We start from the raw sequence: 13,615 nt of genomic DNA, 5'->3' as shown, positions 1-13,615 counted from the left end.
AAAATGACGTTCGTTTTTCGATCGGACTCGTATTCGGCCAAGTATAGTCGCAATTGAAAAAAAGCAAAGGGAGTTTCGCGCATTTTTTTGGACAAAAAAAGCTGAAAATTGTGCTGGGGGGGGGGGGGGGTTCTCGGGATGGCGAATTCATTTCCGGCGTGAGATATTCACCAAACTGCACCGTTCTTTCAGAAACGGTATTTTCTTCGAGCGAAAAAAATTTGCACAATTTCAAATTTTTACGACGGGTTTCGACTAATTCGAGGTGACTGACTTCGAATATAACGTCAAATTTGACGCGGGCTTCTTCGATTCCGAGATGCTGAGCGCCCATTTTCGAAGAAGAAGGGGCTATCGCTCTAATCTGACAGCAGATTCCTACTCGGCGTACTTGCGGATTAGTCGAAAACGGCCTTTTACTCGAAGACTGTTTTGAAATTCAAAAAAATACAACGACGGGGTTAGTTCGCGCATTTTTTCGGGCACAAAACCTTTTTCTCTCCTAACGAGCTGAAAATTTGCCTAGGGGCGGGGGGGGGGGGGTCTTTCGGGACGGCGAATTCATTTCCGCGGTGTCAGATCGTTTCGACGACCGACGCTTCCTTCCGCTGGAAATTGGCCATTTTTTGGACTCGAAACGAGCTGGGAAAAAGTTGTCAAATTTTGCATTTTCAACGACGTTTTTGACTAATTCGATAGGGCTGATCTCGAATATGAGCCGCGTTTCGCGATCGGACTAGTATTTTGTTAAATAGTCGCAATTTCTCGCTGAAGCGGCGTTCCTCGACAAAAATGGACGCGTGATTCGGACTCGGCGTGGCGACCTCGAATTAGTCGAAAACGTCCCATTACTCGACTTTTTTCAAGTTGAAAAATATCCAAAAAATCCAAAGACGTTAGTTCGCGCAAAAAAATTTTTTCGCTCCGATCGAGCTGAAAATTGGGGGGGCTAAGGAGGTTTTTCGGGATGGCGAATTCATTTGCGCGGTGCCAGATTGTTTCGACGACGCGACGCTTCCTTCTGCAGAAAATTTTCCATTTTTTGGATTCGAAAAGAGTTGGAAAAAAGTTGTCGAATTTCGCATTTTCAATAAGCGACGTTTTCCGACTAATTTGACCAGGCTGACACCAAAAATGACCTTCGTTGGCTTCGTTTTGCGATCGGACTAGTATTTTGCAATATAGTAGCAATTTCTCGCTGAAGCAGCGGCGCGGCGCGGCGCGGCGCGGCGGTTCTCCGCAAAAATGGACCCGAGATTCGGACTCGGCGCGGCGTGTCGACCGCGACTTATTCGAAAACGTTATTTTACTCGATTTTTATTGCGAGCAAAAAAAATTCCGAGCGTTAGTCCACGCGTAAATTTCTACTCGTTTTACAGCGTTTCCAAGTTGGCAGTTTTTTTTATGTTTGGGGGGTCTGTAAATGAAATCGCCGAAAGAGCACGCGGTATAATGTAAAAAAGACCTATTCGTTCGTAATCTACTTTCGAGACGTTTCTAATTAGGTATTACGAAGAATTTTTTGAATTTTGTTTGTCACTTTGCGATTTTGGAGCACAGTTCGGCGCTGCCTTCCGCTGGAAAAATGGCCCATTTTTTGGCTCGATCGTCAGATTCTGGATTTCCGACGACGTTTTCCGACTGATTTTAGGTCGCACCGGCCGCAGCACAAAAATGGCAAATGGCGTTCGTTTCGCAGTCGAGCTCGCAGTTTAAGCCGCGATTAATGTTTAAAATATCGCCCGCGGACCGCGATAGTCGGCGTTAATAAAATTGCCTAATCAGTTCGCCGCGAATACGTGGTACCTACATTTTTGTACATTAAGAAATGACATGTTCGACATTTGGCCGGAATTGTACGGAATTTTTGGCCGCGGGGGTTTTTCGGGACCGCGAATTCATTTGCGGTGTCAGATTGCCGCTGCGGCGTGGCGGCGCGGCGCTTCCCTCTGCGCGAAATGGCGTATTTTTCGAGTCCAAAAATGACGCCCGAATGACGATCGAATTTGACATTTTTAACGACGTTTTCCGACTAATTCGAGGCGGCTAAGCACGAAAATGAGGCTCATTTCGCAATTTTTATGACACGTACTCGCCTTTACGCCTAGCCTAGCCTAGCCTAGCCTAGCCTAGCCTATACGGTACCTAAGTACCTATTTGACTTTTCAACTTTCAAGTTGAAGACAAGCAACCGACTAACTTACCTTTCTCTTCTCCTTATACGAGTACACGTACCTAGACCTACTGATAGTGATAGGTAGACGTACCTGTACCTATTCTTCTACTTACGTATTTCTATATGTTTTAGCTATCGTATTTATCTGTATGTGTATACGTAGTCGTATGGTATGCACAGTGCATTGTGTGCAGTACCTACATGATAAACGAACGACGATGCCGTCATATTTTTTTCAATCGCTTACCTATTCGCGAGATTTTATTTTCCTACAAGTTAGTAATCGACTAATCGTACATATGTACCAACATAGTTATGTACTGTGTAGGTACGAGTATACCTACGTATTATGGTATCCAGCCAATATCTATTCATTATACGAGTAAGAACTAAGAAGACAGGTACGTATAGGTAACCGCCTGGCGCCCGCGCCAGCTGTTCGCGGGCTCGTGAACGTAAATTATGTACAACGACTGCCGTTACCTAGGTGGTAGCCTAAGTACCTTTTTGTGGTTTTTCATTTTGTTTGGTTTTGTCTTTTTTACAACTACAAGGTAGGTACACGCGCGTATACTTATTCAATTTTTTATCGCAATTTTTCAGGGCAATTTGACAAAAAGTGTTTTTCTAAAAAAAAAAAAAAAAAAAAAAAAAATGCGCGAACGGAACTTTTTTTATTTGTTTGCTTTTTTTTGGAATTTCGTAGAATTTCAAGAGGCCGACCTAAATTACAACTCGATTCGTCACCCAATTGCCAATTGGAATCATCTTTTTTCGAAAAAGGCGTGCCTCTTATTATTTACGGCAAACCGGGTATGCAATTTTATTAACACGGTTACCATTATTACTCGTTACTCGTTACTCGTACGAGTATCATTCACCGTGACCAACCGAAATACTTATTTGGAAGAAAACGTTGTTAGGGGTTCACGATATTTCTGCACACCCTGTAGGTAGGTAGGTAGGTAGGTACGTGAATAGTGAATACCTGCGAGTAAAATAACGAAACGAAACAATTCGCACTTTAATGCTAAACGAATAAGTAAACATTCTTAATTAAGAAATGACAATGACTAGTTTCACATTTCCACTCGGGTTTACACTTTACACATAGGTAGTACCTACGTTAGTATTGTACATAGCTAGATGCTAAAGGTAGCCGGTAGGCGGTAGGTAATTACGGCACGTACGAGTACAATTGTTCAAAGGTGCGCTCACGCTTACTCGAGTGTCGTTTGTCGTCCACGATATCAACTATACGTAGGTAGGTACTAGGTACTAGGTACTAGGTACCGTAAGTACCGTGGTACAAATAAGTACCTACTACGATGAGTGATACATGTACTCGTATCGTACGTCGCAGCAGCACGATTGGTTTGTATCTCATCTCGTATTAGTAGGTATGAAATTGTACTCGCATCAACCAATCACACTGACGCTATCCGCCATCCGGTGTACATACTCGACTCGTATGTAGTGGCGACGGACGCGACGCGACGCCTTAAAATCAGACATTCGTAGCGGAGCTGTCGCCACGATACGTGTTGGAGTTTGCGAACAACGTATCGCGATCGATATTACTCGTACTATCGTCGTAATGGTCGTCGTCGCGGTCGTGATCGTGATCGTGATCGTAATCTATAGTTTCGCATTTTTGCGACATAACGTCCAAGACTCGCTGAAATTTGCGATAACGTTCGGCGGCGTTCACTTTCGCTCCTCGGCTGCCCCACAAAAATTTCACATGAAACTCGGTACGGAACATATCGCACAGCAGTTGGTCCGTTTTCGTATCGGTTAAAACGATCTCGGCGTTGCGTCTAAACGTCGCCAACGAGTTGCGAAACTGACGAGTCGCGTTCAAATGCGAGTATAAGGTGCCGAGTCCGAGATCTGGCGAGCACGTCTCCCATTGGTCGATACAAACGTTCGATATGTGAGAGTTTTGCGCCAAAACGTGGCACAACTCGTCCGCGTCCGCGTCCGCGTCCGCATCCGCATCGTGCTCGCGCTCGCGCTCGCGCTCGTGATTGTCGCTGTTTTCGTACGAGTAGCTGCAACCGTCGCCAAAATCTGCAAGAAATCGCAATCAAAAAATCGTCAGTCGTCGCAATACGTATTTAGACCCACCTAGTGGCTGTGCATCGAAGCTGCTGCGAGTAAGTACGTAAATGACGTCGTCGGATCAACGGGTACGGGTACCTACCTGAAATGTGTCGATGATATCTTTCGTAGAGTAGAATGACGGGCAATAAGTGAGGTATGGTGGTGTTTGGCGCTAACGGATTCGTCGATTCGTTCATACATTTCAACGTCGGCCTCAACTTGGCTTCGAAATTGAACGCGCTGTCCGTATATCTTTGCCTGAGGATATGCCACGTTTCGTTCAATCTCTGCACCTGCACGAAGGCAAACAAACGCGCAAATTAGTACGCTTAATGGTTACGCGGTTAATGGTTAATGGTCTATGGTCTATGGTGTGGCGATCTGCTTACCTGCGGCGTACACAGACCCAACATTATGGCGCAGAATCCGAACAAGTTTCCGAGCGCCGTCTTCGTGTCTATGGCTACTTCGATCCATTTGTTGAGCAATTCGGCGCGTTCCAATTCCGTAGCGCAAGTAAGTATGGTGACGGCCACCAACAATCGCAAACATTCGCTCCTGCACATACGAGTATAGACGCGTACAATGTAGGTACGATACACTATACTATGTAATGTACAGTGGGTACATATGTATGTATCTACACCAAGTACGAGTACGAGTGTAAACACAAACAGCTACCTACCTAACATTTACAAATATCCAAGTAAATTTCCATTAGACGGTACCATAAATAAAATAGGTACTCGAATGTACTCGACGTGTGCAATATGACTAATCGTTAATCGCTAATCGTTAATCGCTAATCGCTAATCGCTATGTATCAGTATTCAGTTTCAGTACCAACCTTTCGATCAAATCGAACCGACGTTGACGACCTTGCGGCAAAAGGCTGAGCTCGATGCCGCTGGCGCTGCGGCTGCGGCTGCCGCTGCCGCTGCCGCTGCCACACATTACGTCGTGATCGCGTCCGAAATCGTGTACAGTCAGTTCGAGATCGGCTCTGGTCAAATGATTGGCCAGCATCCGGGAACCCGAATCCATCAGCAACATATGCAAGCCCTGCAAGGCGCACGTATCCAACGGCTTATTTTCGCACATGGGCAGCAGAAGCGTGTGAAAGGCGTCCAAATCGAACGCGGACGCGGACGCGAAATCCTCCGCCACACTCGTGCCAGTCAGGCGGCACGACAACGTTGCACGCTCGTCGGGCACAGGCGCCGGGGCTGGCGCTGACATCGCGGTTGCCGTCTCATGGCCGTGGCCATCGCCATCGCCATCACCGTCGCCGTCGCTCGAGTACTTGGGGTTTTTAATTACAACTCCGGCCGTTCTTCGCCCGACGACAGAATAAACGTGGGACGGCGACGAATTTCCGTCATCGGTGGCGGTGGCGGTGGCGGCGGCGGCGGCGGCGGCGGCGGCGGCGGCCGCCGCGATGGTGGTGTCGATTGCGTTACAGCTGCGCACCGAGTCGTCGGATCCGTTTCCAGAATCGCTGCTGCAAGCTGCGTACAACGAATATCTTTTACGAGCGCCGTATGGCACCGTCGGGGTCGGTGCCGCAGCCGCAGCCGCAGCCGCAAGTGACGTCTCGTTATGGCGAGTGCCGCCAAAGTCGCTTTCAATCGTCGTATAACGTCTAGGCTTCGGAGGTGGTCTCGTACTCGCGTCGCCGCCATCATCGTGGTCACCGGCGCCGGCGCCGGCGCCGGCATTCACGTTCGCATAGTCATCGGCATGGTTGACGGCGGCGGCGGCGGCGGCGGCACTATCGTCGCAGCGCAATTCAAATTCCCCGGCGTCGGCATCGATGATTTTCAAGTCGAGTGGCGGCTCGCTAGAGACGGAACGCACTCGCGCTCTCGGGCCACCAAGCGGTGCCGGTGCCGGTGGCTGTGGCTGTGCCGATGATGGTGGGCCCTGCCTCGGCAGCGAATTGCTAAACGAGCGATCGAACGACGCACTCGAATCGCGCGGTCGACGGACGGAGCCGGCGGCGATGGCGGCGGCTGTCGGCGTCTGCTGAGAGTGGCGCGTCTGCGTCGTTTTGTAGCGTTGTACGTCGAAAAAGGTTAAAGGGTGCCGGCGATTGCGAGGGTTGAGAATTTTTGCCGCCGAACCAACGGTAATCGGTTTTCCACTGCCGACGTAGTACGTAATCAAATCTGGTACCGTGTCGAAGCCGTCGTCTTCGAATCTGTACTGAATCGATTCGTAAACTGTGTCCGGTTGCAGGATGATCTGAAATTCAAAATACGAGTACGTCATACATGTATTTGTATATACGAGTATCGGAGTATTTACGATTGCGGTATTTGCGCTTCGAAGGTGGAAAACTGCCGCTAACTGCGCAGCTCAGGTGAAGTGTGCACGTACTTTGTTGATTACGAAATGTAAATTTTGCGCTTTGCTACGACAACTGAGAACGTAGTTGCTTGGTTGCGATGTGCAGTCGCGTACTAAAAAATCGCCGTCCCGTTCGCCGACTATTTCTTCGGCTTTCGCTCTGGATATGGCGCCGTGATACCAAGCGTGCGATCTCAAATCCCTCGCGTCCAAGCTCAATTCCCATTCGAGCACTTTTTTCAACTGCACGCCTACTTGGTCGATACCGATAGGCTGCTGACCGGGCTGACCGGACTGACCGCGCTGACGGTGGCTATACTGCGCTGCTCCAACTCCATCCTGCGCGTACGCGTAGCCATTAAAAAAAAGAAAAGAATTTTAAAAAATGGCAAAAAACAAAACGCGTCGGATTATTGTACCGAGACCTACTCTTAAGTCTTACCATAGTGTTACGAGAGGAAAGTAATTTGTGATTTCGCTCGCATTTCCGTTACGTGTGGAACCTGCTCGTATGACGTCGCAGTGCCCATAATGCTGCCGTCGTCGTCGCCGTCGTTGTCAACATCGCCGCAACATTGGTATCTTTTACAAAGCAAATAAAAATAAATACATAAATAAATAAATAAATAAATAAATACGAGTACCAGTAAAATAAACGCAATTTATTCGAATTCGAATAGGTTCCTAGAAATACGTATCTGGGTAATTCTCAGAAAAAGGGTCGATTTTGATATGCATAATTTTGAAAAACGAAAATCATTTTTTTGGAAAATTTCAAGTGGGAATCATTTGTATATGTGTCCCAGATCCCTTTTCTAGTGTTGGCCTCAATTCAATCCCTTCCCACTGTGGACCCCGGCCCCCCTAAAACGGCGATAATTAGAATTCGACCCTCAACGATGTGTAATATGTCGATTGACATGTTTTCAAGGTCGTAGAATTCGAATCTGGAGTTATTTTTTTTGTAGAGGTGGATGGTGAGGCGTGGGGAGGGGGAAAATGTCAAATTTTGCTTATATTATCGTGTAATATGTCGATTCATGTTTTTCAGGCCGCAGAATTCGAATCTGGACTTATTTTTTTGGTAGGGGTAGAGGTGAAGTGTGGGGAGGGAGAAAATGTCAAATTTTGCTTGTATTATCGTGTAATATGCCGACTAGCGCGATAAAAGTACAGCTGTCTGAAATTTGGACAAGCCGAAGGACAATCTCAACGTTTTTTCGTTTCTAGCCTTACCTACTGGACATTATTCGATTTTTAACACGTAATAAATGTGTACTTATCACGTAGAATAACTTCCCGTGCTCAATTATTGGTTTTGGCGGGTTCATTGGCGTAAATGAAAACACCAAGCCGAAGGACACAGATTTTGCGAAATATCAAAACTTCACAGATAAGTACGATCAGAACGAGCTGTAATGTAGTTTTTAAAAAGAACGGTGCGGGGTAACATTTCTATGAGAACAGCGAACCAGTGCAGCCACTCACCAGAAAAAAATGTTGGATTGGGAAGCTACCAAAAATAATTGAAAATTGCTCGAAAATTTGCGCAAAAAGTGTGTGACAGTTTTCAAATGTGAATTGTGAGCTTCCTATAGACTTATTGCAATTGCAATTTGCACAATAAGAGACCTTCGTGTTCTATGATAATGAGAATGTGTCAATTTTTCCAAAAAAAAAATGAAGTTCATAACACTTTATAACATTCATTTTCAAAAACATGATGTGTGACAGCCAAGTCGAAGGACATTTGGGGTATAAAATCAAATGTACACCAATGAAAGGAGGGTCTAAAAACCTCAATACCATGTGTGAAATGTGTGCGGGGTCATTCTTGAATGGACCAATAAAAAAATAAAAAAATTCATGCTAAAACCGTTGAGAAATTTGCCATGTACACGAATTTTACCTTTTTCTGAGAATTACCCATCTACCTAATTTCGTTTAGCGTAGCGTTTACCGTTTAGAATTACTTAGATGAATTCAATTCATCACCTATACGACTATATGACGTATGTACAAATATACGTACTCGTATGCAGGCTACTTGCAGGTTTGTACGTACATAATATACTCTCGTTACGTAGGATGCGAAAGGATGCGTGTAGGCGTGTAGGCGTTGGCAGAGACTGATCTACTCGTACGTACTCGTAAAAGTACTCGTACGTACTCTCGTATATTTACCTGCATGAATACCTATATGATTAGGTCCTAGGTAAAGAGGTATGTATGTGCACTGTGCAGGTTTGTAGACGTTCCCATTGTAAACCGGGTATACCTACCTTTCTCTGTCGAGTGGCACATTCGAAAATTAACGAATCAAATCTTTCCTAAAGGTGGACTTGTGGAGGCTGGTTGTTTGGATGGTAGTGGCAAAGGGGTTATTCGGTACACGAGATTCACATTCAGCATCACTAGGTAATACTTCTGTTTAAATACGTATGTATCACTACGCTAACGTTAAGTATAGAGACACGAAGCGCTGCCGCTGCCGCTGTCTACAGTGTCTATAGAATGCGATCAAATCAAGAGGGATGTTCTGTTGTTTTGTCTGCTTCGCTGCAAAATCGCTTGAAAGGGAGAAGAAGCGAGCAGGTAAACGTAAGAGAGAGAGAGAGAGAGATGACGGATGAACGAATAATTATAATGGTTTGTGAATGGAAATGGTGAATCATGCAGCTTCCCAACCCAACCCAACCCAACCCAACCCAACCCAACTAACCGAGGCGACCAGGCGCGGTGGGGGAGGGGTTCGGCGCGGCGCGGCGCGGACTATTGTGTCCACGTCCCGTAGCTGCGCGGCGTACGGCGTACGCGTACCCCTGCTCTGACATAGCACATAGCACATAGCTAACCGTACACCGTACACCGTACCGTAAGGCGCGTCGTATCGTATAGTAAGCAACTTCTAGTCTTCTAAGTTCTAATCGAGCGAAACCGATGAATTCCTCAAACATGACGTCACGCACACGTTCGTTTCACTCTTCGTTATCGGTACCTCTACCTCTACCTCTGTCCTCTACCACTCTAGCATATTACATTATACTCGTCTACGTATTACCTAAATTAGAATTAGATTCAAGAATCAAGATTGTTCGACTAGGTGTAGGTATAGTAGGCAATGGCATGCACAGGTAGAGGTACTCGATCAAAATCATGCATCAGACCATTCAGACCGCAGTCGACCCTCGACCATACCACTACCACTACCACTACCACTACCACTACCATTGACCGTGACCATTCTGCTCAGCCTCAGCTCTATGTAGTCGAGTCGTACCTATCGTTTCGTAATATCATACAATCGCCATCGCCATCGCCTTCCATCTTCCTACGAGTACATTACGAATTTTGTCTCTAGGTGGGTATATGTTTTTTTTTGTTTTTTTGTTTTTTTTTCTGCGCATCTGATATAAAAAATTAATGTAGCGCCGCGCAGCAAGACCCAGAAGAATTTGTAAAGTGGATTTTGTAAGTCTCAGTATTACATACGAGTACATACGAGTATAATGGTATCCGACTGCGAGTACGAGAACGAGTACAACATGGGCTACTCATCGTCAGACATGGCGTAGGCGTACGCGTAGGAGTAGGCTATAAAAAGGTTATATTTGTACCATACCTGCCCGGCACAATGAAAAGTGCAAACAAAAAAGCAAAAAACTTTCAGAAAAGGGAGAACGCGAATGTAGGTAATCGCACTATGATCAAGTACGAGTATTACTCGTATGTAGACTTTAGACTAATTAGTGCGAAGGTGCTTCAACATTCGATTTCTATTTCCTATCAATCATCGCCGCCGATGGCCGATGGCTTGACAAAAAAGAACAACAAATTTTGCAACCAGGTACCTAGGTATGCGCTACCTACGACTCCTACGACTTGCGAGTAAGTACGAGTATACATATATGTACGTAGTATAGGTAGGTAGTAAGTACTTAATACTTATGTACTTTGCATTTTACCACCCTGCAACACTGTTCTCTACTACTATTTGCACAGGTACAGTACATGTCGTACTAGTACTAGCACTAGCACTAGCACTAGCACTAGCACTAGCGCTTACCTACTCGTATTAATCGGACGATTTACGATTTCTGTCGGAATACGGAGACCGGTGCCGGTGTGTTTGTACGTAAGTTGCGTATGCGTATGCGTACGGTTTACGCAGACCGGTACGTGCACGGTGCAACTGCATCACAATTTCTTGCAATCGCGACAATATCGAAAGTTTATCGGCGCTTCTTTTACTGCGAGTATTCGCATCTCGACTTTTCGCCTCAACTTGGCCGATGGTGATGCAAAAAAATACGTGGCCGCGATAACGAATTCGCTTTACCGAATCGAATCAAACAACAATATCCGCACAACGTGACACTGCACCGCACCGCACAAGGCAACTACAACCACTGGTGACTTCAGACTTGACTGGACTGGTGAGTACTGAGTGGTGATGGTGAAACTGAAAAATGAGAATTGAGAATAGTATACGAGTACTAGTTACTCGACTATTCTTCTATGCCGTTAATGCCGTGTGCGGTGTGCCATGTTCGTGTTCGTGTTCCTGTTCGCGGAGCACTAGCATTATCGATTTTACTCGTTTCGCTTTCGCGCTATTCGCAGTGCAGCCTGCACAGCAGCGCCGAGCACTCGCGCCGCGCCGCGCCGCGCGCAGCTCAGTGTAGCCTCAGTGTTGCGAGTAGGTAGAGGTGCTGAACCGAACTACTGGTAACACACCGAAACAACGAAACCCACACTCATTTACTTAACACAAAACACAACCCATGCAACTTTGTAAACAGCACACGTACCTACATACTGTCATACTTATGCCGGAAAATTGTGCGATGGCGAACACGAACACGGTTCCTCTCACAGTCAGTTACAATTACCTACAGGTAGGCAGAGGTACCTAGCTACGTAGGCACTGTCCAAGTGTCCAGTCTCCAGTCTCCAGCATCAGCATTACTTTTACTAGGCGTAGGCACCGAGATACTAGTACGTCTACGTACATGGCCACATGGGCATTAAACGTGCGTGATCGTGCTCGTGCTCGTGCTCGTGCTCGTGCTCGTCTCGTATCAGTGTTACCTCTGCGATTACGCAGAGAAATTATCAACCATCACGGTTCAGTTGTTCTGCATTTGCTTGCGAGGCAAATACGTAATAACCATTATTCAGTTACTACTCGTAGTTTAGTGTACTTGCCTCTTACATCCGTTTATTCATCGAACAGAATTTCAATCCAACTTGCCGCGATAGAAAAACTGCGTTCACTGGTCACTGCACACCGCAAATGAATTCGCCGTACCAAAAAAAACCCTCCCAGCCCAGCTAAAAATTCAACTCATTCGCGCCCAAATATCGATGGGTCATTTTTTGGATCAAATTCACGCTTTTTACCTCGAAAAATGACGCGTCGAAATTACCGCGTAAACGAGTTGAATTCTCGACGAGGACGAGGGGGTTTTTTCAGGACGTGGAATTCATTTGCGGTGTCCAATTGCGAATTGCCCGGTCGAAGCTGCCATTTACTCGAAAATCGCGCTTTTTCGAGTTGAAAAATAAAGTCAAAAAACCCGTCAAAGTTTGGCACTTTTAATGACGTTTTCTGACAGATTTCAAGTCGCATCGAAAAATGACGAACCACATTTCCGGGTTCAGTGACCTCAAACTAATCAAAAAACGTCGTTAAAATGCGAAATGTCTCAACTAATGGCAAATTTCCAGAAGAAGGAAGCGTCGCGTCGCGTCGCGTCGCGTCGCTGCGACAATCTGACACCGGAAATGAATTCGCCGTCCCAAAAAACCCCCCGAGCCAAATTTTCAGCTCGATTGGCGACCAAAAGTTTTTTTGGACAAAAAAATGTACGAACACGAACATACTCGTATGTAGACTTAATTACTTACCCCTTTCGATTTTTTTTGGATTTTTTCGAATTTCAAAAAAGTCGAGTAAAAGGTCGTTTTCGACTAATTCGAGTTCACCGAGTCCGAATCTGGTGTCCATTATTGTTGTAGACGTTTTCTTTAGAGAGAAATTGCGAATATTTCGGCGAATACGAGTCCGATCGCGAAACGAACGTTATTTTTGAATTTAGCGACCTCGAATTAGTCAGAAAACGTCATTAAAAACGCCAGTTTTGATGGTTTTTGTGACTTTTTTTCTGATCTCAAAAAAACGCATCTTTCGAGTAGAAGGCTACCTACTACTCGTATGTAGCGGCAATTAGACACCGGAAATGAATTGCTCGTCCGGAAAAATCTCCCTGGCGAAAAATTCAGCTCGATTTCGTCGTAATTTCGACGAGTCAATTTTTTGCCTAAACGCGGATTTTTTACTCGAAAAATAACTCGTCGAAATTGGCGTAAACGAATCGAATTTTCGGCCAGGGGGGGTTTTTTGGTACGGGGAATTCAATTCCGGTGTCCAATTATTGTCTCGTCGAAGCCGCCTCGCGCTTTCTTCGTGAAAATTGCGCTTATTCGAGTTCAAAAAAAAGTCAAAAATACCGTCAAATTTTTCGTTTTTTTAACGACGTTTTCTGACAGATTCCAAGTCGGATTGAAAAATGAACCACATTCGCATTCGCGGGTTCAGTGACCTCAAATTAGTTAGAATACGCCGTTAAAAATGCGAGTTCGTACCTAAAATGACAAATTTTCGGTGGAATGAAGCGTCGGCGGGGTAATCCGACACCAGAAATGAATTCGCCGTCCCAAAACACCCCCGCAGCCAAATGTTCCACTCGTTTACGTCTAAATTTTGGTGTGTGTTTTTTTGTAAAAAAAATACGTAAGTATATTTTTTGCTGAAAGCAGACGAGCCATTGAAATTGGGTTCCAAGAGAGGGGAATTTTCTGTTTCGTGGGTTTTTTGGTGCGGTGCGGTGCGGGCGGGGCGGGGCGGGGCGGGGCGGGGCGCGAAGCGGAGCGGCGAATTCACTTCCGATTTCAGATTTCTACGACGGCGTCCCTTTGGCT

At 45.9% G+C, this 13,615-nt stretch overlaps 1 protein-coding gene and 1 long non-coding RNA gene across 3 annotated transcripts; one reads left to right on the top strand and one right to left on the bottom strand.

Annotated features, from left to right (window-relative positions):
• Window positions 1–3,171: 3,171 nt before the first annotated feature.
• LOC135841181 (breast cancer anti-estrogen resistance protein 3 homolog) lies at window positions 3,172–11,607 on the bottom strand. Of its 2 annotated transcripts, none has more exons than XM_065358019.1 (7): window positions 10,698–11,607; window positions 7,074–7,213; window positions 6,662–6,970; window positions 5,130–6,526; window positions 4,672–4,840; window positions 4,383–4,575; window positions 3,172–4,249 (listed from the first exon to the last, which is right to left on the bottom strand). In XM_065358019.1, exons 2-7 carry the CDS (start codon window positions 7,074–7,076, stop codon window positions 3,684–3,686), a joined length of 2,637 nt encoding a protein of 878 aa, XP_065214091.1. In that variant the 5' UTR covers window positions 7,077–7,213; window positions 10,698–11,607; the 3' UTR covers window positions 3,172–3,683. The 2 variants fall into 2 exon arrangements, with proteins under 2 accessions (XP_065214091.1, XP_065214099.1); XM_065358027.1 differs by having other exon boundaries at window positions 10,702–11,607.
• Window positions 9,265–10,996, top strand: LOC135841345 (uncharacterized). The gene is made up of 2 exons (XR_010557897.1): window positions 9,265–9,992; window positions 10,061–10,996. It is a non-coding gene; the product is annotated as an uncharacterized LOC135841345 (long non-coding RNA).
• Window positions 11,608–13,615: the final 2,008 nt, after the last annotated feature.

This window comes from Planococcus citri, chromosome 1 (genome assembly GCF_950023065.1).
Source record: "Planococcus citri chromosome 1, ihPlaCitr1.1, whole genome shotgun sequence".
NCBI classification, from domain to species: Eukaryota; Metazoa; Arthropoda; class Insecta; order Hemiptera; family Pseudococcidae; genus Planococcus; species Planococcus citri.
This window is presented reverse-complemented; position numbering and strand designations above follow the sequence as displayed.